Source organism: Equus quagga, chromosome 8 (genome assembly GCF_021613505.1).
Source record: "Equus quagga isolate Etosha38 chromosome 8, UCLA_HA_Equagga_1.0, whole genome shotgun sequence".
Classification (NCBI taxonomy): domain Eukaryota; kingdom Metazoa; phylum Chordata; class Mammalia; order Perissodactyla; family Equidae; genus Equus; species Equus quagga.
The window spans coordinates 1844205-1868875 of record NC_060274.1 but is presented as its reverse complement, the minus strand read 5'-3'; the positions used below and the strand labels follow the sequence as shown (position 1 = coordinate 1868875).

At 45.2% G+C, this 24671-nt stretch overlaps 1 protein-coding gene across 3 annotated transcripts in view; it reads left to right on the top strand.

The window, feature by feature from the left end:
* Positions 1 to 24671, top strand: part of SMOC2 (SPARC related modular calcium binding 2) — a 170348-nt gene that overhangs the window by 20644 nt on the left and 125033 nt on the right. For all 3 annotated transcript variants that reach the window (XM_046670363.1, XM_046670362.1, XM_046670361.1), the window contains exon 2: positions 23616 to 23787. In XM_046670363.1, the coding sequence (XP_046526319.1) occupies positions 23616 to 23787 (172 nt within the window). The remainder of the gene's footprint in view (positions 1 to 23615; positions 23788 to 24671) is intronic.

Here is a 24671-nt window from a genome sequence, read left to right as displayed (position 1 = left end):
AATGTGTAGATGCTCGAGGACAAAAACCTCGAACCACCCCCCACCTTCTTCCCCGCCGCAGGGATGGGCCCCGTGTCAAAGTTATTCTGGGTGTTGATGTTGATGATGAAGGGTTGTAAGGCCAGAGCCTGTCTCTGCATCACCAGTGAGTGCTTCTGAAGTGCTGTACGGAGGTTTTAACAGGTCAGGAGATTCTAGCGATAATTCTGCTGTTTCCTGGTCTCGAAAGGAATAACTGTACCAATTAGGCCACATAAATGAGGATTTTGAATAGGCTGCATAAGGCAGGTCTGGGTGCCCTTCACTGATGGGTCTAATAGTTTCTCTCATGGCAGTCTTATTAGCTTGGGTTCCTTCTGGACCAGCCCAGATGGGGACAGGACAGGATAGAATTGTCTTCTGTTGTGGACCAGGATCCAATGTGGGCAAGGCAGTATTGTGTCCTGTTGTGGACCAGGATCCGACGGGGACAGGAGAGTGCTGTGTTCCGTTGGCAGGCCCGAGCTCCCAGGCCTCCATAAGGCAAACCCCCTTCTCCAGTTGTGGGCTGGTCCTCTGCGGCCTTGGGCAGACCCTCTTCTGAAGGTCGGAGTGTGTCTCCCGCGTTTTTGCCTCTGCTCTCTGCAGGAAGACCAGAGCCTCACGTAGTACCTCTGAAATTTCTTGTTCTCTTGGCAGTTCCTAACCGAGCAGTGCGTTCCAGAGTGAGGAAAATTTTGCAAAACTGACGGGCTGGGCTGTGCTCGGGGTAAGGGAGTGTTTTTTTCAAACAGATCCGGGCTCACTCCTTCTTATCAACATGAAGATTCAGCTGGTGGAGGGTATATAAAGGCAGTAGAATTCAACGGGCCAGGGTTTGAAAACAGAAGCAGTTTTCTACAGCTTTCTGTTTGTAAATGATGTCCTGAAACCAACAAACTTTAGCCATTCCTAGCATCATGCAAATTCGGGCCAGCACCTAAAGCCAAATCACGTGTCTTTGCGGTCAATATAAGCAGAGCGTTTGGCTCCCTACCAGACTAGCTGGTCAGCGTAGATGACATTTGGAAAGACAAAGACCCTTCACCACATGGTGCGTGTTCCCAAGGTTCCCCGCGTGCGGCCTCATTAGAAATGTTTTCTCCTCTCTTCTAGAGGATTGAATGGAAATTTCCAGTTTACTCAATGAAATTGTGCGTATCTTTTTCCTTGTCTTTGGGCTGGAGGACTAAATTAGAAACAATAATTTTCTCTCAGCTTGATCTGCTCACAGAAAATACATACGAAATTTTAAATGTATTCATTTTCTCAAAATTGGCCTTCGTCAGTGACCGTGTGTATGATTTAGTGCAGAATTTCTCGTAGCGTGAGTCAGGGCCAACATCCCTCAAAACCACCCACCGTGCTGGATGAAGATGCAGGTTGGCATCCACCCTGGGCCCCTGAATCAAGATGTGTAGGATGAAGCCCAAACATGCTCTTTCTAAAGTGGAATCTCCTGGCGACCCTCAGGCACATCCCAGTCTGAGAATCACCCACCTAATATTAGTCTTTCTATGGAAAGTCTTTTAGAAATATGGCTGCCAGCCTTTCTTTTGTATGACATCTTTTCTTCTCCGTGAAAGAGACTGGCCAGTTAAGGTATTTTGCCATCTACGTATAACCTACTGTTTGAAAAAGCAATTTTTAGACTTGGCCACCTGTGGCATTATGTTCTGCTGTGTTGAACAAGGATAACCCGATTTTTGAAAAAATATTTCTATTCCAGGGTCCCGTAAGTGTTTCTCCGACATTTTATGTCTTAATAAAGTCATGTTGGATGTGTCTGTGGTCACAAATCCCAAGGGACTGAACATGAGCCAGAAGTTTGGACTATTTCCATTGCCATTTGAGCAACTAACTTTTACCAAAACCTAGAAAAGGAGAAATATGAAATGGGAGATGCTGAGAGATCATTATGTATACATTTTGCTCTATTTAATTTCATGATAAGACTGTGATTTCCACCTGTACACATCCTTTTTAAAGTGCTCCTTTAAAAACTTTGAAGATAGTGATGTTGCCTGTAGGGTGGGTGGCGATTCCCACCTTGAATTCCGGGTGCCGGCGGCTGACTCGAACCCGGTCTCATGTGCATTTCCATGAAACTTTCCACATTGCTATGATGTTACAACACCGTGGCCTCCGGGCATCTTGATGTGTCTGGAACAGGATGATAAGACCTTTTGCCAAATTAGATTTCAGATTTCATCTCTCATGAAAATAGATGGAAATGCAGACGTGTTTCCCCTCAAGGCATAAATTAGGCCACACTGCAGAAAGAGGTCGGTTTCTTAGGAACAAAATAGTTTTTCCTTTGGCATTTCATTTTTCATTAAACACCATCTGCATTCCAGTGATTTCCAAGTTGATCTGTCCAACCAAACTCCAGATGCTCAGACAACTGCCTTCTTGATAGCTCCACAGCCAAGACCGCCATGCACAGCTGCACGGGCTGCACACTGCACAACTCCAGGGAGCATCTTTCATAGACACGATGAAGCACAGTAACCAGCCCAGGGTAATGACTCGAAGTGGCAGTTATTGCTGCTATTGTTTCATTTAGAAAACAGGGGGCAAGTGACAGAGTTGTCAACTCAACATCAACTCTGCCTCTGAGGCATTGGATATTTTCCAGCGTTGGACATGGAAGTGCGTAAAGAGATCGCGTCCGTTAGACTACGGTTTCATAGTTATTGGGCTGCATTACTGGTTCATGTACCTTTACCTGATCCTCTGCTGCTAACTACATAGAAAACTAGCTTCTGGTCTTGGGGCTAAAGACTCAGATACATTTTTAAAGAAAAAAAAGAAAAAGCAAAGAATGTAGGACAGATTTTACTGCAGTTTCAGATCTGTTTACTTTCTGTTGCGTTGACGCTCGTGATTCAGACTTGGAACCTTGTTTTGTCTTTAGCTGTCCTAAACTGTGGAGGTGGCAGCTGGAAATATGTGAAGGAGGCTTGTCTACGTTTTAGATTTTTGGGAGTCAACGCAGACGGGTGGGAACAGCAATGATGGAAACGCGTCTTTGACCCACAATTTCCATTACATGTGATTATCACTCATTAGAAGAGAAAGTGACATTGAAATTTACTCGAGGGGGCATAGACCCTGTTTTCTACGTTTCATTGGATGCTTACTTTTTGCTATTGTTTGTAGTAACTAATGCTTTTTTCTTGCTTTGTTATTGATACATGTCCATTTGGGTGATGGGCATATAGTTATGTATTTTCAGTAGGTTTGAAGTATTTTATATTAAAAAAGAAATGTATAAAAAATGATTTTTAAACAGAAAAGCAGCGCAGGTCCACTGTCGAAATTTGAACAGAGACGAATATGATGAAAGCCTTAATGTTCTGTTATGTCACCACCCAGAGAGTGAACACCGACAAAATCTTGCAGCCCTGACAGGTTGCAATCTTTCATCTCAGGTGTGTCTGTGCACATGTGTGTGTGCTGGATATGTGTATATACGTGTGTACACATCGTGTCTGTAAAGTTGGAATCATATTCTATGCTTGCATCTTTAAATATATTTTTGGCTTGCAAATATACAACAAATATTTTTTACACCTTTTATAGACTTTTTAATGGATCGGTACATTTCTAATGCACAGATTTACTGTAATTTATTTAGCCAAATCCCTATTGTTGGATATTTCATTTCTTTCAGATTTCTTTTCCTAGTAAAAATAACACTGCAGGGGCGGGCCCAGTGATGCAGTGGTTAAGTTCACATGCTCCGCTTCGGCGGCCCTGGCTTCACCAGTTCAGATCCCGGGCATGGACTTACCCACTGGATGTCCAAGCCACACTGTGGCAGGCGTCCCACATATAAAGTAGAGGAAGATGGGCACAGATGTTAGCTCAGGGCCAGTCTTCCTCAGCAAAAAAGAGGAGGATTGGTGGCAGATGGTAGTTCAGGGCTAATCTTCCTCAAAAAAACAAAAAGAAAGAAAAAAAATAATACTGCAGGGAGCGACACTGTGCATAAATATTTGTGTGCTATTTTGATTTTTTCCTTCCCCTGTATTTTGGGTGTGGCGTTGTTGGGCATCAACATTTGAAAGGCTTCTAATACGCATTATCGAATTAGTCGGGGTTCCTGCATTTATGAAACATTTGGAACCGTTGGAGCCGCTTGGAGCAAGTCACTCCCTAAGTCTCAGAATCAGCAGATTTACTTTTCTTGGTTTTTGATCTAAGAAGCCGTGTTCATTATAGACTTGTGTGTGCAATAATACCGATGACTCCAAACCTTTAACTGAAGTTGAACTAAATTAGGATTTTTTTGAGTCTTAATTAAGGTTGGTTAGCTTAAAAACTCGAGCGTATACAGTTTCGTTTTCATGTGGTTCTGCACTTTTCAAATCCTGGTGTCAACTAGAAGCAGAGGGGCCCAGACCCCGAAGAACGGTCTTTCCTGTGGACACTCCAGCCCACGCTCGAAGACAAATTGAGGATTGCTCAGATGGACCTCCAAACCTCGAGCGGGTGTGAGGTCACCAACCACAGCCGGCGCCCGCCTTCGCTGGCCTCGCCTCCTACCTCTCAGACTCAGAGTCTCTGTTCTTCACCTTTTCAATTTGCGGAGTAGGAAAATGTATGCTTTGGGCTTGTCGTACGGTACTTAGTCATTAAACATGTGTTTGGATGGACTTCCAACCATTTCTTTCTCTCCCCTGGAAAGTTTGACCAGTTGGTATTTTTATAACTTCTTTTTCCCACTAAGGGAATTGACAAGTACAGTTGGAAGCTCTGCACATACACTGAGTCCTGTCTCTTTCATTGGTGGACATCAAGCCATAAAAGGAAAAAGAGATGATGGAGTAAGAAACATGCATGATGAATAGTTTCTTCTTCTTCTTTTTTTTTGGTGAGGAAGATTGGCCCTGAGCTAACATTTGTTACCAATCTTCCACTTTTTGCTTGAGGAAGATTCTCACTGAGCTAACATGTAGACCAGTCTTCCTCTATTTTGTATGTGGGACGCCACCACAGCATGGCTTGACGAGCGGTGTGTAGTTCCACACCCAGGATCCGAACCTGTGAACCCCGGGCCGCCGAAACGGATTATGCAAACTTAGCCACTGCACCACTGGGCCACCCCAAGAATGGTTTTCTTATTGACTGGGAGCCCTCGCTGTTTGCTGTTGGCAGAGCAGCTTGGTGGCAGAGTGTGTGTGTGAGGGGAGGTGGAGGAAAGCATTTTTGATGTGATGTTCGAAAGCGCTATCCCCGAAAATGCTTGCTGTTTTGGGATCTACTAGAGATGAAAATCAAAATACAGAACAGAACTACTTTACAATACTTCAGCGTTGCAGATTCTGCAAAGTGTTGTCACATTCCACAACCCTCTTGGTTCCTCCTACGGCCCAGTGAGGGTGGGATTATGTCCCAGCTTCTCCGTGAGAGAGCTGGTCGTAGGCATCTCCTCCCTACTCCACTAGTCTCCTTTTCTGCCCCAGAGGAATCACTGAGCATGTGGGATATTCATTAGCCTTTGTTATAAGGATCCAATGCATGCCATGCTTTCAATGGCCTCTAGTGCCTGTGAAGCAAAGTGGGGCCATGTCACCTGTGTGCCTTCGACACCTGCTGTGCACCCATTCCCAGACGTTGGGATTGATGTCACAGAGGCGTCAGCCATGGTTCCTGGCCTTGGAGACCTTCAGTCCAGTTGGGAGCCAAGACAGAGGGACAAGAGAACAGTTCAAAATCTCTCTTTGTCCTGATGTGGTTCGGAAGATGAGGGCGGTAGGAATTCAGATAAAAGAGAGAGAGTTGTAGTGGGGTGGTGAACGGTGGTATAGGGGAGCCCGAGTTTTGGGTGAGTTTTCAAAGCAGTGCGGACTGTTTCCCATAGAGGAGGTCAGCAGTGGGCAGAGGGGCATTACGAGACGGGTGGGAAAGTGATTTTAAAGTAAGTGTTTGTAAAGAATGGACTGAAGATGAGATACTGGAATGGAGTGTCCTTATGCCTGGCATGGTGGTGGGTAAGGTTGACAAGAAAGGGGGGGTCCTATGGGCCCGAGGGTTTTCATTCAGCGGTTTCTCAACACTCCAGCTGTCCTAGAGCTTTGAGTTTTGTCTACAGGAGAAAGAGTGGTCATGTGGACTGTGCCTAACCTCTGTCGTCTAAACTCGGAAAAAGGACTCAGAGCATCTAATGATGTCCAGTGTCCGGTCTTGGACAGCCCTGGCCTTGGAGAATGATTCCACCGTTGATGAACAATCTAAGATCCAATAGTTGATTTATATTTGTGAGTCCAGGCAAGACCATTATGCACACTGATCAGGTATAAACATATTAACCTGAATTTATAAACCACATTTCTAAGGCATCTCTGTTCCCTAGCGGAAAGAGAATCAAGATTTGAAAAATGCTAGTGGTTTCCGTGTATTAGCAATAAAATTCAAAAGTCTCTACGACTCTTCAACAAATTTAAAAGTACTCTGCTTAATAGATTTATTTGGTAATATTCTGAGCAATTCAAAGCACCTGGCAACTGAACCACAGAACACAGAGGGAATTGGGGCAAGAGCTATAAATCTCCTCCTTTGCTTCTCCTTGAGAGCTCACGCAAGTGGTGTTATAACAACTGACCATCTCTACTGCTTTTTTATTTTGGTGATGAAGATTGGCCCTGAGCTAATATCTATTGCCAATCTTCCTCCTTTTGCTTGAGGAAGACTGGCCCTGAGCTAACATCTGTGTCAGTCTTCCTCTGTTTCGTATGTGGAACACCACCATAGCACGGCTGACGAGTGGTGTGTAGGTCTGCACCCAGGATCCCAACCCGTGAAACCCCAGGCCACTGAATCGGAGCTGGCGAACTTAACGGCTACGCCACTGGGTGGGCCCCCCCATCTCTACATCTTAGTGTGGGCACCACTTGTCTTGGTGGCCTGGTCCAGCACAGTTTCTGACAGGCAGAAGACACTCACTTCATGTTGACTGAGTGGACACGAGAGAGTGAATGGGTGGCACTGAAAAAAACCTACTGGCAGAACAGGGACATAAAATACCAGCTGTCTCCGTTCTCGAAGCAGCACTTCACCCATCAAACAAGATTTATAGATTTGACACCCACATCACGTTCCTGTTCATGTTCCACATCGCTTCATGGGCACCTTGCCGTCCACCAGCCTCTGTGCAATTGGGCAAGAGAGAGGAAAAAAAAGACAAATTAAGGAAAAGAACTTCATACATTTTTTTCTCTGTTACTTCTTCACAAAGTTTAGCAATAAGCAATGTAGCTGAGATTAGCAGTTTGATTCGGTGTATTTTTAGGTCTAAAAGAGCTATTCTTTATCACATTAATCTCAGATTGCTCCTCTGGCTTCCTCTCCTGAAGCCGGTGTTGGTTGCCAGCACATCCAACCCACCGTGATTCACTGATGAATCAGTGACAGCGTTTTGGAGGCTGATATAGGAAAAGCTATCTGACTCCCTGTTGAGTTGGTTCAGATCCTATTGCGGTTCCACAAAAAAAAAAAAATAGTCCCGGTTCCCACTCTCTGCCATCCAAAGCCGCATCTTGTAACTTTTCATTACGGAGGAAAAGGCCAGGGTGAGACCTCATCCTTCTCAGAGTTGCCTTTCTTAGAAGAGAGTCACAAACAAAAGCATTAATTACACAACCCCGCAGGGTGCAGCAGCGGGCACGGGGCATGTCCCAGAGTCGGCTCCACGCATTTCGGTCCTTGATAAACGGGCTACAGCGACGTCTAGACCAGGGGGGTGCAGATAGTGCAAGGTGGGGTTCTGTGTTTTTGTTTTTCTAACTAAGTCATTCATTCATTCATTTTTGGTGAATGACTTATATATCGCATATGAGTGGCTGGCAGGCAGGCAGTTGGGGACGGAGGCTGAGAAGGTAGGAGGATTGTGTTAAGGATTGGAGCAGCCTCCTTCGACACAGGACTCTCTGTGCCAGCTCGCGTCTGCCCTCTCCTGCACTAACCAAGTTTGCACTTGCTTGTCAGGGGTTAGGTGGTGGCATAGTCACCCCTAAGAAGAGGCTCCCAAGCCCTGGTCTTCTTCCCTCCAGCTCGGCGGTTCACGGTGTTTCGGCCGCACAGAGCACACTTCTGCCCTTTGCCTCTGATTTTTCTTTTCCTCCTGATGGAGCCGGCAGAGCGCACCTGTTCTCTGAGTCACTGTCTCCATCAGGGCTGTCTCTGAGCACAGACAGGGGGTAAGCGGAGTTTATCCTCCGTGGTATCCGCCGCCCAGGTCCCCTCTCTTCCCAGCGCCTCTCGCACCTCCGTGTGGGACAAAAGTGCCATTCAAGTGAGCTCGTAGCAGAATCACGTGACCCGTCATTGGCTTGTAAACCCAATCAGTCAACCCAATCGCTTCTCATCAGGCCCACGGCGAAAGTTGTCTTTCCTTTAGGATAGGCAAAAATGCGGGGAAGTATTTGGAAAGTTTGTATAGAGCACATTTTTGCGTTTATTGAGCTTTCTCATGCACCTGGCAGTATAATAAACAGAAACAATAAATAAATAGAGTGAATTTAAAAACCGTCGTTTGATCAAAGAATATGTCTGCACATGGCACACATTCTGTATCTAGGTGTGGTTCTCTTTCCCCTTTTGAGTATTTTTTGGGGTAATTTTAATTCATCCTTTATATGTAAAGCAGTAACATTTTACAATCATTTTGATTGGAGAATTTTTTAACATGATGACATCAGTGTGGCTTTTTTGTTATTTCACTGCTCTGTTATTGTCAGGCAGCCTATCTGTATCAGTGTCCTAGGGCTGTCATAACAAGTTACCGTGAACTATGTGGCTTAGACAACAGAAACTCATCGTCTCACAGTCTGGAGGCCAGAAGTCCGAGATCAAGGGGTGGCCAGGGTCGCTTCCTTCTGGGGCTGTGGGGAGAATCTGTTCCAGGCCTCTCCTCCAGCTTCTGCTGGCTTACTGGCATCTTTGATGTTTCTTGGCTTGCAGATACATCACCCGATCTTTCATCTTTTCGTGGCGTTCTCCCTGCGTGCCTGTCTGTACCCAAATTTCCCCTTTTTATAAGGCCACCAGTCTTACTGGATTAGAGGCTCACCTCCCTTCAGCGTGACTCAATGGAGCTTCACTCAGTACATCTGTAAAGGCCTTATTTCCAAAAAAGGTCGCATTCTGAGGCGATGGGAGTCAGGACTTCTCGTATGAATTTTGGGGGGCTACGATTCAAGCTGTAACACCAGCGTCTGGATTTAGGGCAACCTGAATTGAATATAACATAATCTTAAATTGATTCCATCTGCAAAGACCCTATTTCCAAACAAGGTCACAGTCGCAGGTACCAGGGTTAGGACTGAACATATTTTGGGGGGTTGGGGGCACAGTTCAACCCACAACAATATCTATAAAACGTGGTTGGTCCATTTCCTTCCGACAGCCTTCAGACGCTCAGCCTTGCATTTGTGAGGCCCGGCGTGAGTCCGTGTGTGGAAGACAGTGGGACAGCCTTAGTTTCTGAACGTTCTTGTAGGAGGAAGAGATCAGGATCCAGGTTCTCAGCCAGATCGTCCCCTCCTCTAGTAAAACTGTGTTTTAGAGTAAGATGTATCGGGGGAAACAGGGAGCTTCCCTGAAGGCTGTAATACCTTGTGTGGTATTAAGAGCTATTATGAATCCTGTTCAGGAGGTGGGCCCCAGGGCGGAGAATGAGCCCTTCACAAGGCTGACGCCACCTAGAGAGTATCAGCCCACTCCAGTCGCACATGCCTACCTCCCACTAACGTTCATGGCGGGAACTCTGGGGCGAGTGGTTCCCTGAAAGAGATTTCAGATTTTAAACCTTGGTGGGACCTGTGAAATCGCTCGATGCAAGCCCCGCATTTTATAAATGATGAGATCTGCCCCAAATTGAGAGCAAACCATCATGGAATGATTCAGGCAGTGGCCCGGGAGCGCTCTGGGCCTGCAGGGGTCAACACGGTGCCACCCCATAGAGCTTGTCCTGGCTCAGCTGGAGAAGCACGAGATGCTACTTGGCATGTACTCACCCTTCAGTGCCATTTGCCGGGGCCATGTGGCCGCAGGTCGGGGCTGAGGCTGCATCCGGGATTTGGCCTCCCTGCTCACACTTAGTGGCTCGGACGTGGAGGTGAGCCTTGTGCATCTGCTCGAGCACATTCGTGTGTCACTTACACAGGGCAGGGGGCATGCCTTCCCTAGTAAAGGATGACCCTGTATAACTCTGGGCAGGTCATCCCTCACAACGGGAAATATTTCTGGATCACCTTGCATACTTTGCAGTAGGTCAACCCAATTTATTGCAAATATTTCTCATCCCAGGCCATCCCTATCATCTATCTGAGTGAGGCAGTGTTCCCAGTCAGAGTCAGTGGAAGCTGGATGAATCTGAACTCTGAACAGGCCAGGGACAGACAAGGCAGAACACAAAACTGACTTTGTTTTATTAAAATCACAAGTTCATTTGTGCACGTGAAATTATGGATGCTCAGATAGTGTGAAGAAGTTAGTTTCCAAAACATTCGATGAGTGGGATGAGAGTCAAGGGGAAGAATCAGGAAGGGTGTTTCCAAGACCGTAGGGCAGTCTGAGGAGGTCTGGTGGCTGGAAGGGGAAAGCTCTCTTGCTCTGAATCGTGCGATGCTATTGACCATGGCACGCATCTTTTAAATAAGTATTTGGGGTCAATTAGCCCCCAAGTCCTCATGGATGACTTCCCACCAGAGTCAGGCAGAGCTTCAAGTGTATCTCTAGAAATCAAAACTATTATTACTAATAACAATAACGTATTTAATGAAAACTTAAACCAAAACATGAATTCCATACTCGAGTTAAAATATTTGCACACGTGAGCTGTGAGCGTGTTTTAATCTCATGGGACACAGATGGAGAAAAGCTGTTTCAGTTTATTTACTTGTGATTTTATCATTATTTTTAAAGAGATCCTGACTCATTGGCCATATTACAAACACTAAAACTAAGTGGGAACCTTGACTACAGAAAGTTATAAACTTATTGGAGAGTGAACTGTGTTGTTGATGTCTTCGTTCTTCAGTCTTTTCTGGAATAACTCTAGATATTGCTAACTACATTGAAAAACTAATTTTAACCTTTCTTAGAGCCAGCCACAATTCTACCCCAGTTCTTCTCTTTCTTTGATGAACCTGATATTCTCACTTTAGAAGCGAATCTTCTAATTTACTGAATTCCTTTTAATTAAGTAATGTCTTCGAATTTTAATTAATTCTGATATCAAATTCACTCTTGGAATTACCAATTAATTTATTTAAACCGAATAATGTTTCTCTGATTTTTCACACATGCATGAGAAATTACAGGTTGTATTTGAAGGGGAAATTTCTCAGGGAGGCAAAAATATGGCTCCCCCTGTCTACACTGAAAAACACAATTGTATTTAAAATGAAAATTTCAACTTGCCACTCATATAAGAATACTCTTGGCCTTGAACCCACCTCTTAAAGGTAAAAAGGTACACACACACATGCAAAAGTATGAAGTTTATCTTTAATTCACAAGAATTTCATCTTTCTCTACCTCTGTGTCCCTTTCAATTCACCTCATATTTTTGAGGAAAGAAACATCCCAGAAGCATGAAGAGAAACCTGCCAGCCCCGTGTCAGGCCTGCCAGCATGAACGGTCAGTTTCTCACAGCTATGGGCCAATCAAACCAGATTAATCTGAGCCTGGAAAGCTCACTCTTGTAGGTGTGTGGAAGTCAATGACACGGGCCAGTGGCTGGAAATGCAAGTGTGAGCATCAGTTACAGATCTCATGGTTACAACCCCAAGATTAAATGAACATTATTACAGAGCAAGGTGGGTTTGGCTAAATAGATTCTCTCTTGGTTATGAGATGACAGTGGCCCTGGGATCAGTGGTGTTTTGAGAGACAGCTTTGTTTGTGGGACAAAACGTGGACAGTGACGAGGGGCAGATGAATGTTCTGGCTCCTTCCTCCCACCACAAAATCATGTTTTCACTTTGAGGAAGGCATTGTGTTTCTCTGGGCATCAATATTGCCACCTGCAGAGTGAGGAAAGGTTTCTTGAGGTCCCCGTGCCATAGGCTGCTAAGGATTAAATGAGGTCAGAGAGCAGGAAATTGTGTTTCCACATCATCTCATGACATTTTCTTGCATCCTCCATAAACTGTTGTGAAGGTCCTTTCAAGGGAAGAGTTCACAAATTTGAATAACAACGAAACTGTGGGAATGTTTAGATGTGCTCAGAAATGATCTCTTCGAAGGACAACTGACTTGAGCATTGATCTTTATTAGTATAGTTTTGTTAAAAAACCCAATTCCCATTCTTTTATCATCTTCTCTTGTACAAGATATTGTGTAGCTTTGCACAATGATGGGGGAAAATGTTTGATGAATGATGCACAGACTTTAAAGTAAGTGACGCGTTTCTAGAACCAAAGGAAAACTCCAGTTCAGAACATGATGTTCAAACTATAAAGGCAGAGATGTCTTTAGAATGGACGCCATTGTGATGAGATTTGGCCCTATATTAGCACAATTTAACATTATATTAATTTGATATGTTAATATCAAATTTTTAGGCATATTAAATCCTGGTTAGTTAAAAATTAGCTTTAGATGAGCAAGTTGACAATGTGGATATAATTTTTTCCAAAAAGCGCACAAGTTCTGGTTTTCTTTTCCCAGTTAAATGACAGCTAAGAAAACTGATTTCAACTTACTCTATTTCATCAGACATGTTCTCTAGCTTTTAACTTTGTTGTTGTTGCTATTTTCGTTGCGTCTTGCCATTTAGTATTTCTTGACGTGAACTCCTAAAGGAGTTGCCCTTCAAAAAACATAATTTGATTCTAGGCAGTAGCCACTTTCTGTGAGTTTCGCATGTTAACAATCATGGATTTGGTAACTTTAGAATATTATGAGTGTGGAGTCATTCTGATGCCATTGGAACAATCCTCAATTAGAGTTTTCACTCTGTTTCCATTATAAACCTCATTGTTTTCTTGGTTTGACATTATGCCAGGCATATTGGTCTAAATCTTGGCAAGTTTGTTAAATAGTTATACCAGATGTTATTAAGAGTAGTTTTTCCTCTTCAACATTCTGAGTGAATTTGCTCTTTATGAAATGGCAAAGTACCAGGTCTGGAACCAGGTAGCTGGACCCATGGGAGCCCGCACCCTAATCATCTAATCTAATCTAATCTGACTTTCACTCTAATTAGGAGATTTTAGGGATCCAAAATGCTGATCCTCTTAGCAAATACATAAAAATAGTGGCTGTGTCTCCTCTCTTCTTCCCTCTCCTGTTTTTCTGGATTTAACACTTAGACAGCATTTCTTTGGATTTTCACTGAAGTGCTTTTCTAGGGTCAAACAACCCATCAAAATCCTTTTGGATAAATGAACACACACTTGGAATATTTCCTTGACACATCATCTCTGTCAAGAAGATGGGAAAAGCTTTATAAGTACATTGGAGATCAGCAATGTCTCTGACTTATCCTGCTTAGAATTTAACTGATTTTGGGGGCTAGGAAGCCTAAGACTTGGAGAAGATAGAAATTGAGAATTTTAGTCTTCCTTATATTGGTGTTATAATATTGGTGTTATATTGGGAGCAGCCCAAACCCAAGAGCAAGGCTCTGAGGGAGGCAGCAAACTTCAGAGAGGAGGGGTGACCCACCCTTTCCACCCAAGGCTCTGTGTTCCCCAGGAATTGAAGAAGAGATATCAGCTCAGCCAGAATCGGGGGATTGGTTCCAGGCTCCCCACATTCGAGTGCTCATGAGCCAGGGTGTGTTTAAGGATATGCAGAACCCAAGCCTGGAATATGAACTCGCCTTCAGGCAAGGATTTCTGTGTCTCTGAATGAACTGTGGAATTAAGGATGCCACATGTCCAGGGAAAGACTCTCGCTGCCCCTTTAATGGGCTCTCCTTCCTGCAGGTGTGCCTCCCGGACTGGAGGCTGTGCACTGAGACCGTGCCTGCAGGTGGCCCCTGGGAAAGTGATGATGGCAAGTTTGACTTCTTTTATGACTCTTTCTCTTTCTCTGACACTGACTGGTGTTAGCCCAGGACGACCATGCTCTGCTGCTCCCAGTCAACACTGTTGGGGATTACTTCCTGAGCTTTGACATTTTCTTCTGAAAAAACCTGAATTTTTGGTTGCATCTCTTTGTAATATTTAATGTCTCTCTAACGTACGTGTGATGCTTGGAGTACCTCTGAAAAATAAAGCATACCTTTACGACGTCTGTGGTTCACAAAGACCCGAGAAGCGTTCTGTGGAAACTGCCGTTTGGGAGAGCCGTGTGGACTTCTCCACAGAGCGCTGTATCTCGTCCTCCTCATCCTCTCTGCTCCCTCTGAGGTTACAACGTGCTCCCATTGGTTACAACGTGGAACCCGCATTGCCACAATTACAAAACCTTCCCTTGCCAACGTCCCTTTCATGGCACTGTGTTCAGTGTTGCTCCATCCCCAACTTGGGTTTGCTTTGGCGATGCTCCAGCCTCTCCCAGGATCATTTCCTCTCCTCTCCCCAGTGGATCCTGTGTCTGTCTTCCCTCACCCCCAACACGCTTCTCCTGCTACCTACGATCGACTTCTAAAACACTCTTGAAGTCACTCACGTCCTTTTTATTCCCTTTGCAAAAAGCTTCCCATTTCCCTTCCTCTTGTAACTAAAGTTTTTCTCTTTTCTCTGTAATTAAAGGTGTGAATTTCAAGATAAGCTTTTCCAAAAATGACTCTTTTCTCAGCATTGTGTATTTGTTTCCTTAGTAATGTATATAGCCACAGAATTGGTTTTTACTTGTCTTTCTGCAACTGTTCATTTAAAAATTGGGCTTTGGGGAGCTAGTTTAGGAAATTAATGACCCTTAATCATTGCTGCTAGATAGCAGTGTCTAAAAGAATTGCCTGCGATGACAGAAATGCTCTATCGTCTGTCCTGCCCAATACAGTGGGCTCCAGACACAGGTGTCCACTGAGAACTTAAAAGGCAGCTAGTGCCACGGAGTAACTGAATTTTACATTCTATTTCATTTTAATTCATTTCCACATAAGTGGCTGCACATGGCTAATGGTTTCTGCGCTGGGCTGTGCAGATCTCGAGGACGATGCGCTCCATGTTCCAAGGTTTTGGTTGAGTTGCAGACAGGGCAGGTCACGTGCTCCCTGACCCCAGCCTTCAAGTTCTACCCGCGAAATTCCTTTTTGTTTGTATGAAACATGCAGATTAGAGCAGAGAGCTGGTTCTTCCCGCGTTCACGCCGGGGAGAGGGCGTTGCAGACGCCCAGCTGAGAGGCGTCAGGTGATGGACGACAGAAGCCTCTAGCAGCTAGTGAGTGTGGGGCCTGCAGAGCCGTTTCCACCTATCTCTGAGAATGTGCTTATGCGTTTCAATACTGACGATAATTTTGAGTAGTGATGTGACAGCATCAGAGTATCAGATGTTCCATTTCAAAGCTCCGTGAAGAGAATTCTCTCTGAAGGGTCCCGTGCCTCGGCTATCTCGTAACATAAACAAAGACTGTTAAAAAATGTGGAGAATCTGTCTTAATGTGTACACCAAGGTGAGAAGGGCAATGTGCCATTTTCCACTTCGGAGGGTGCCAGACAGGAGCCAGCCCTGAATCTGCATCAAGCAAGAAGATGGAAATCTGCGAAAGAGCTGGCGAAGCACAACCGAAGGGGCGCTTTGCGACCAATCCCTCCAGCCCCTCTTCCGTGCGTCTTTCCAAGGCTGCTGTTCTAACATTGGTCCTGTGTGGGGTGGACATCAGAGCCCTTGGAGAAGGTGTCCTGGAGAAAGAAGACCCAGCCCTGGCAACTTTGGGTCAAGTGCTGTGCCATGCTTGATGGAGTAAAGAGTAGGTACCCGCGTCCACAGTCCTTGATTTGGTTCTAGTTGCTTCACAAATTAGCTGGGTGACTTCCTCTGGGATCCACCATTTCTTCCTTGGTCTAATGAAGACCTGGGCTTGGGGTCCCCTGGGAACCTCAACCTCTTCATTGGTGCCCCTGTGAGCTTCTCCCACCCAAGCTCCAGGCCCTGACAGCATTCCATCTAAAAGGGGCAGCCTCTGCACTTGTCCCCAGGGTGTGTGCGCAAAAAATATTTGGCTCTTATGATTACAGGGAAAAGGATTCAGACTTCCTTTGATGGGTTTCTTTCACTTTAGGGGTGGGGGCTGTGGGGGGGTGTGGTAGAGATGAATATGGGGGAGATCAGTCTTCTCTATGTCCCTCTTTTCCTCCTGGGAACCCTCTCAGCTTGTCCCAGCTGTTGAGCATACAGATCCCTCAGTGGTGGGGTGAAGAGGCTTCTCATCAACTCCAGAGACAAGAGGGTGATCACATAGTCATTCCATTGTCTGGTTCATTCACACGGCAAATCCTTGCTCAGAACCTGCTTCTGCCTGGACTGGTTGGGAAAGCCTTGCACCAAGGAGACCACTCTCCATCGGGATTCTCATGACCTCATTGGCACCTAAACATCCTTACCTTTAAAATCTTCATGGGGAACACATTTTGTTCCCAAAAGGGCAAGATCATGAAAACAGGAAGAAATGTGAGGATGAGATTTGAATAAGGGATGGAGGTGACATTTCGGATGCCATGAGGGTCTCGCTGGAGTCTGGATGTAGACACGGAACTGGACTCTGTCTGGTCTCTCCTTGGAGATCAGAGGCCCTGACTCTTGTGTGATGTTGCCATTCGCCAACACTTTTAAGGAATAAACATGGATATGAGCATTTGTGACACTTCTCGGCTACTCCCCGTTCTTCCCCAGGGAGCATGTTTCCTTCATCTGCCTCAATGGCAGATGAGGCGATCTTACGGGGACCTCGTGGGCATGTTGCTTCCAGCAGGCCTTGTCTTTCTCATTCTTACTTTTAATCCTTTCCTTATGCCTTCAGTGCAAATGACTTCACCGTGCAGCACACGGTCTCCACTGAGGTTTGCCTGAGACACAAGCTCCCTGATATCTTGGCTTTTGGATGCGATTCCGTCACTCTGAAGGTTACGCTAATATTCTCTAACATGTGTTTTAGTGTAATTTGCTCTAAATGCTTTTAAATGAGCAGGAGACTTAAAAAGGGAACTCTGGCTCAGTGCCTTTGGAAATGTCGCTTCGTCAACAAATGCATCTAATGCCCCAAGGGAAGGAAAGACAAGAAGGAAAGTGGCAGCACGCTGTCGTCGTTTAGCTGTCCCAGAAAATCTGAGGCGCTTAGGGAATTTATGAATTGTATATCGTAATAAAAACAGAGCCATGTTCTAAATACAAAGGATGGGCCATCGGGGTGTGGGGCACCACCATTGGCCACATAGATCCACCAGCTTTTCTCCCGTCTCTCTCCCTGTCGTCCGGTCAAGTGTCAGCAATGCCCACTGTTCTTACCTCTTAGAGCAGTAGTGCATGAAGGTCAGGGGTCCCAAGTGCTCACATAGCCTGTTCATTATCCATGGAGTTCCTGGGCTCCACCACACGTCTATGAATCAGAGTCTCTGGGTGGAGACAGAGATCTGCTTGGTGAACCAGCAGCCCAGCTGACAATGGCGCGCGCCAAAGTTGCACCGCTGTGGTGCCCATGTGCAGAGCAGGCAGTTTAGACAATGGAGTCTGACACGTGCTGAATACTTACTTTCGAGGTTGATTTTCCCTTTTATTTTGAGATACTTCTCATTTAACCTATTTCGTGCTCTCCAGGTAGAATGTTTATTTTGGGTATTACTAAAGGGCAGAGTTTGTCTACTATCTTTTGTGTGTTTCAGCCTAGTAGTGAATCAAATACATGTGAAATAAGACAGTGCCGCAAACAGCGCAGCGATGAGAGACAGCTAAACCTTCAGGTTAGAAGGCAGGTGTGCTGGTTCCGGGACAGTTACAGCAGAGAATGCCAAGTGTGTCCTGCCTCCTTGAATTTTAGTGTCTGTCTGTGGCCTCGCCTCTCCGTTATTGGTATTCCTACATCAGTTTTCTCAAACACCTTCTCTTTCTATTGCCACACGCCCTCGTAATTCTGCAGAGAGTCCCGCATGGTTACATTAATATAACTCTTCAGACAGTAAACATTTATTGGGCACTGACTGTAGACAGACACTGTGCTGGGATGCGGAGACCACATAGATGAACACACGTCATCGCTACCCCATAAGAGTTATGGTCCAGTGGGCTCTAAAGCGACTGGCCGAGTGTCTGCTATAAGGTTCTTCTATATCCCAAACTTGTATTGTTTCACAAGGCTGTAGCCTGAGAGAATCACGTAAATTGTTAAATATTCATTTGACTTGTTCCTTGAGTCTCATTGGGATCCTGGATAGGAAATTGGCACTTAATTGTAGCTAAACTAATAAAGATGGTGCCAGCCCAAGACACAGTAAACACTCTATAAACACTTGTTAGTGATCAGAAGCACGGTGAGACCCTCAGATAGAGTGGGTGTGACTTATAAGAGGAGACCCCACTGCAAGGCACTATTTTATGGGGTGTTTGTAGAATGCACCTTGTGCAGACGAGTTACCTCTGATCCATAAGAATAATGACCCAATGTTGACTAAGGTGATCTTTTGTTGCCAAAGATAATTCTTGCATTAGGGTCACACCATCCATGTGATGTTTTGTTAAGAAGAATTTTAGAACAACCAAGTTCTTACTGAATCTCAAATAAACATAACGCTGGAACAATCAATCACCCAAGACATTTCTTGACTTATCTCCAAGATGTATGAACAAGAAGCAAAAATGTCTGTATTCATCATTGAAATTAATATTTATGTGGAGGATGGGAAGGAAAATAAACAGAAAAGACATGTTTTGAGAAAGGAGAAGGGATTTGCAGGGCAGGAGGCACAGCACAAAGCATGGCCACCCCTGGCTGTGGGGCCGGGAACCTAAACCTCCCACACAGAATGTGACGTTGACAATGGAACTAAGAGAGTTCTGGGAAAAGTTGGGTCAGGGGATCAAAGGCCAGACAGGAGTCCATGAAAATACTTACAAAATGTCTTATGTCCACCCAAATGCAATAGTGGAAGCAGCACAGAAAATAAAGAGAAAATTGCTGATGGCCTGTGTGTCTCCTGCTTTCATCTCGGTGGGTCTGAACTGTGGTTTCCCTGTCCTTCCTGCCCGCAAGAAGCATCTGGAGCCTCATCTGAGCATCTCAGCGAGGCTGTTGGGACTGTGTTTCTCTTGGTTGCATCTCAGACCTGAGAGCTCTGTCTTGGTTCCCAACACAAAGTGGACATTTCTCTTGGTGCTTGGTGCTCAGTGATGTTGCTCCGGCCCGTGGGTCACCCTGTCCCACATCTGTCGCCCCAGCTGTCGGGTCCTCCTGCTGCCTCTTCTTGACCTGAGGATCATGTCTTTTGGTCCTAGATGAGTTGGTGCTCATGTGTGATCCTGGGTGACATGACGTCTGGTAAAATGCCTGGCACAGAGTGGTCGCTCAGTACTTACTTAGTGAGTCCCGTTCAAGCTGGATCTGACTTTTGACCGAACTGAAAATGATGAGAGTTTGTCCTCAATTAGAACAAATGAAAAGGAGGCAAAGCCAGTTAAAATACTGATGCTGGGTGTTTTTAAAACGTGCACAAATTGGCTTATATTACTTCCAGCAAATGAATGAATGAATGAATCAATGAATGAGTGAGTAAATGAATAAAGTGGTAATCTCTCTGGGAGAAAGTTGCAGCGAGTTGTACTTCTCTTTCATGTTTAAGCTGTGGTGTCCACGCTCTAAAACACAATTTCCACACTTGCGTCCTGGAGATAGGTTCTCTGTTTGACTAAAAAAGCAGAGAACTCGTTGCTGAAATCTGAGAAAGCTCAAGCTTTAAAATGAAGAAATTACTCTTTAGAACAGGCTGCCGTTTGTAGCCATTCTCTCCCCATCCCTCAGCCACTCTCAAAATTATTTACTTCTCGAACCCCACCAGATCTGCCCGCATCGCCGATGCCCTCACTGCTCTGTTCCACCTCTCCCCTCAGTGTGGATCCAGCACACACTCTTGGAGCCAGAGTCACTTTCAAGTTCTTAGGTTCTTGCTCTTGCAAATCTTCTAGCTGCAGAATTATGTATTTCAGAGGTCTTTTTCTTAATATTACCCATACCATATATTATTTCATTTCATAACAGTAAAAAAGAGTCTTAATTCAAGATGATGATGGGAAAATCCATCTATGTTAACATTCAAAGAGTATTTTAACCTGTTCTTAAACGTTTGGACTTTGTTCCAACTTTCTCTCTGGCTGAAACCCATGCATTTACTAAGTAAAACATGGATCATGTTTCTGATCCACGTGCCTTTGACTTAGGGACTTTCCAGAGCAGGAGCCACTTGGTGCCCAAACAGCTGTGTGTGTGTGTGCCTCTCTCTTTGCACCTGTGCAAACAGCACCGCTCTGTGAAAATAAAAGAAACGGGAGTCCTTGTAACGCTGAGATTGTGTGTGTGTGTGTGTGTTTTTAAGAGTTTCGCTCAAGGTCCAATTGATTTCTTTCTAAATTTGGCAAAGTGCCTTTTATAAACTTAACTGGTTTGGAGACGCTCTTCTTTTAAGAAACCGTGAATTCTTTGGGACTATTTTATTTTCCTTAATGGGCTTTGCTTGTTAAAGAATAAAGCTCAGTTGAAAGCCCGTTTTCCTCTCTGCACTTTCTCCGTTGGAATCTAATTGCTTTTAAAAGTGGGGAGGGGGAGAGACATGTAGAAACTGGGTGTTCTCTTATTTCTGACAAAGAATAGTTCCATTGTTAGTTCTACACTATTAAATTATCAAGAATTATGGTTAAATTCCAAATGCCAGAGTGCTAGGCTTTTTTATTTAATTATTATTAAAAGATGTAGAGGCTGTCTCTTTCCATTTAGAAAAAATGGTAATTACAATGCCTTATCCTAAGTCATCTGCATTTCCTCACTTAGGAGTTCAGGAAATGCAAATAGGCCACCTCTCAAACACGAAAATCAGCAGGATTTAGGTTATTCCACCTTTTCATCTAAAACAGAAGATGGGGTGGGCTCCTGTGTGAGACCTGGGCCCTGTGACTGGTCCTGAGCCAGTTATATGCTCCGATTTGTTCCTTGTTCTTGCTTTCCCTCCCTCTCCCTCCCTCTCTCTCCCTCTCTCCTCTCCTCCCATTCTCTCTCTCTCTCAGTCTCCTTCTCTGTCTCCCTCTCTCTGTCTCCCTTTCTCTCTCCCTCTCTCTCTCCCTCCCTCTCTCTCCTTCTCTCTCTCTTCCACTCTCTCTCCCTCTCTCTCTCCCTCTTTCTTTCTCCTTCTCTCTCTCTCTCCCTCTCTCTCCACCTCTCTCTCCTCCCTCTCTCTCTCCTTCTTTCTCCCTCCCTCTTTCTCTCCCTCTCTCTCTCTGTCTTTCTCTCTCTCTAGCGTATGGGCAATGCTGCACTGTTCGGGGCCAGCTGTGTGTTATGAGAACAAGTCCATCAAAACTCTCAAGTGCTTTGAGGGGAGGAGTGAGGCAATGGATTTCACTGATGGATGGACTTCCCAAGGTACACCATGCTGAGGGGCCTCATCTCCTGACAGCTGCATGCCCCCAGGGGTGCACCCCTCAGCTTGGCTTGAAAGTTAAAATGCAGCATTTCGGGTGACGTGAAAAAAACAGCCTTGAAACTCCTTACTGACATAATTCAATCGAATGCATTTATGTGCTCGTGCTATCCATTTTCAAGTAAAAGAGCAGATTTTTGCAACCCCTCCTGAAAAGACAATGATCTGGTTTCACTTGCCTCTGGGCTAAAATAAGCACGGATCATTTGAGAAGTGACTTTACTCTCAGGAGAAATTAGAGCATGCTGTTTGAATTTGAACTAATTTGAAAAGCTAGTGTCTCCTGTGTCCTGGAGGCCCCCCAGGATGCAGGCGTCACCTCCTGGTGCTCGCCACCTGTCTCCTCTTGGCTGAAGCCTTCATCCAGAAATCTGGGAAATGACCCCTGTGGACAGTTTTTCCAGGTTCCAAAGAATGCACTAAGAGGTTGTTACCCACACCTTCCTGGCTGCCGTGCTCTCGGCCCTTCCCGCCCAGGACCCCTGGATCGATGGCTGTGAGGACCCCCTGGCCTCCTTGTGAGGGACGTGGTCCCTGGGCAGTCCCTCCTGTCAGGGGTCTTTCTTCCCTCCACAGCTTCATCTCAGCGTCAGCTTTGGCTGATCTTTAAACACTGCCAGTGAGGATCCTCAGAGTTGCAAAGGGAACATTCTGGTATCTTCTCAAGGGACGATGCATCCTCAGTTTAAATTCCTTTTCTTCTCTTGCTGATGAGGGAACGAGTTGATGAAGCTCTTTTGCTTTTGCTAAACTTTTGCTAAACCCCATTCTTACTTTTCTGTCGGCTCAGACTGGAATAGAGGATGGGACATTTTGAGCAGAGCTCTCTCTATAAATATTACTGGTGTAAACAACGCCAAATAAACCTGTTCAAATATACACGGTACCCACAGGATCCAAACACGACTGTTGAGTATTTAATGACTACCGCAGGTCTGAGTTTTCTATTTTTTTCCTTTCTTTCTTTCCTTTAATGAATGGCTAATGCTCCATAAATCAGAGAAAACACCTTTGTGGGTAGGGGATGGTCCAGCCACCAAAGGCCGTGACGATTCCCCTTGTCCTGTGGGACCAAGCCTTCCCTCCTTCTGAGATTGGCCTTCATGTCCCCTGTTCCATCTGGCACGACAGAGGACTAGACAGAACTGAGACTGGACCGTGTGGATGGGAGTGGAAAGCCGTGCAGTGGGCAGGGAGGGCTATCAGTCATCAAGGAGGGCAGGTGTGGGAGCAGACTGGCCGGATCTGAGATCTCACTGAGAGATGCCCTTAGCTCTGCAGCTGTGTGTCCAGGAGGTTAGAGGGAGCCAAGACGAGGATAGGAAACCGGGAGCGGTCCACGGGGATTGGACTGCCCAGGAGGCCCCTGGGGCAATCTTAATGGGCTCCTTTGGGTAGTTTCCACGCTTGCACCATGCTGCAGTCCTGGGGAGGGCAGGCCTGACTTCAGTGTCCCCTCCGTGCTGCGGTGTCACCTGCCAAGCATGGAGTGCTATTCTGCATGACATAGGAATAAGCAACTTCCTCCGGAGCATGGGCGTTTATTCAGAAAATGGTTATCTAGTTCAAACGGGTAAACACGAACTGCTCGAAGGGCATAGATTTAATTAGGAGAGACAACCTCTCAATTCTGGGCAGACAGCAGACTCCCGCCACTTGTACCTTCCAAAATGATGGCAAAACATGCACATGAATTTGCTAATTAAAAGAACAACGTCACCATTCAGTCTGTGAAAGGTAAAACAGAATACACACTCATCCCGTTGCAGACTGAAACGGTCCCACACACCATTTAGGACAATCTTCAGAGATTCAGCCGCCAAACACTGACTTAGAGAATTGTCGGTCACCGAGGTTTTTGAAACAGACGATGGCTTAGAATTTTCAGAGATTTCCGCGATGTTTCTGGCAGCGGTTCCATTCCTCGACGTGAGATGGCCTTAGATGCCTTCTGTTTTCTGCCGCTCTGCACAGCCTTTCTTTAAATTTGGCTTCTCTTTTTTTATTCCCTCAAGTTTTTGAGAGTCGACCAAGATAAAGACAAAGATTGCAGCCTAGACTGCGGGGGATCTCCTCAGAAACCCGTCTGCGCTTCTGACGGAAGAACCTTCCTGTCTCGCTGTGAATTTCAACGCGCCAAATGCAAAGACCCTCAGTTAGAAATTGCGTATCGAGGAAATTGCAAAGGTGAGTGGCTCCATTTGATCATGCGTTCGAAGATGGGTGGGTCAATCCTTAAAATGCAAGTACGTGTATTTTATTTCCTTCTTTGCTAAATTTTTACTGGTAAGAACTCAAGGGTTTTATGTTTGTGAGTTTTTTTTCAGAGCGCGTAAGGAAGAAGAGTCATTTCTATGAAACTCAAGAGCAGAGTCATTTTAAAAACTTGTTTATTGCTGTCTTTTCTTAGAGTGTTTTATGCCATCACGACACAAATTTATACAAGAGTTTCGCAGAATGTTTACAAAGCTTCTAAAATTCTTCTTACTGGAGTGTATTATTGCTTCTTTCCACTCTTTCTCCTCTTAGCAAAGAGGATGTGTCAACAGCACCTGTGCCGGATTCAGTGATTTTTTTCTGTGTTGATTTTACACTTGTAATTTTCAGTTTTCCTGAATTTAGAGTTAACTAGTGTGCTTAGAGCAAAACTTTGGAGTGCTTCCCGCGTTAATGAAGGGTTTGACTCAGCAAAATACGCTGATGTTTCAAACACAAATAAAGTCGTGTTCAGAAAGAGATTTACCTTCTTTTTCTTATTATCTAGGCAAAAAAGACCACACAGACTAAAAATGCCTTTGCAACGATGTTCTGTGTTGTCTAGCTGTTTGCTCCGACAATCCTCTTAAACGTAGCAGGACTCTGACGACCACAGGGGTTTTTTGTCTCAGCCCCGTGGTGGCTGGGCTTTGGATAATTTGCTTTCTTCCTTTCATGATGCAATATGTCCTAGGTGACCAGATCTGAGTCCCTTCTCCACGTGACAGACAGAATTTCACCTTGTACCGTAGGCCTGGGTGTTGCTCCTGCTGACGTCTCAGGAAAGCTCTATGTCCTCAGCTCTAGGGCTCTGG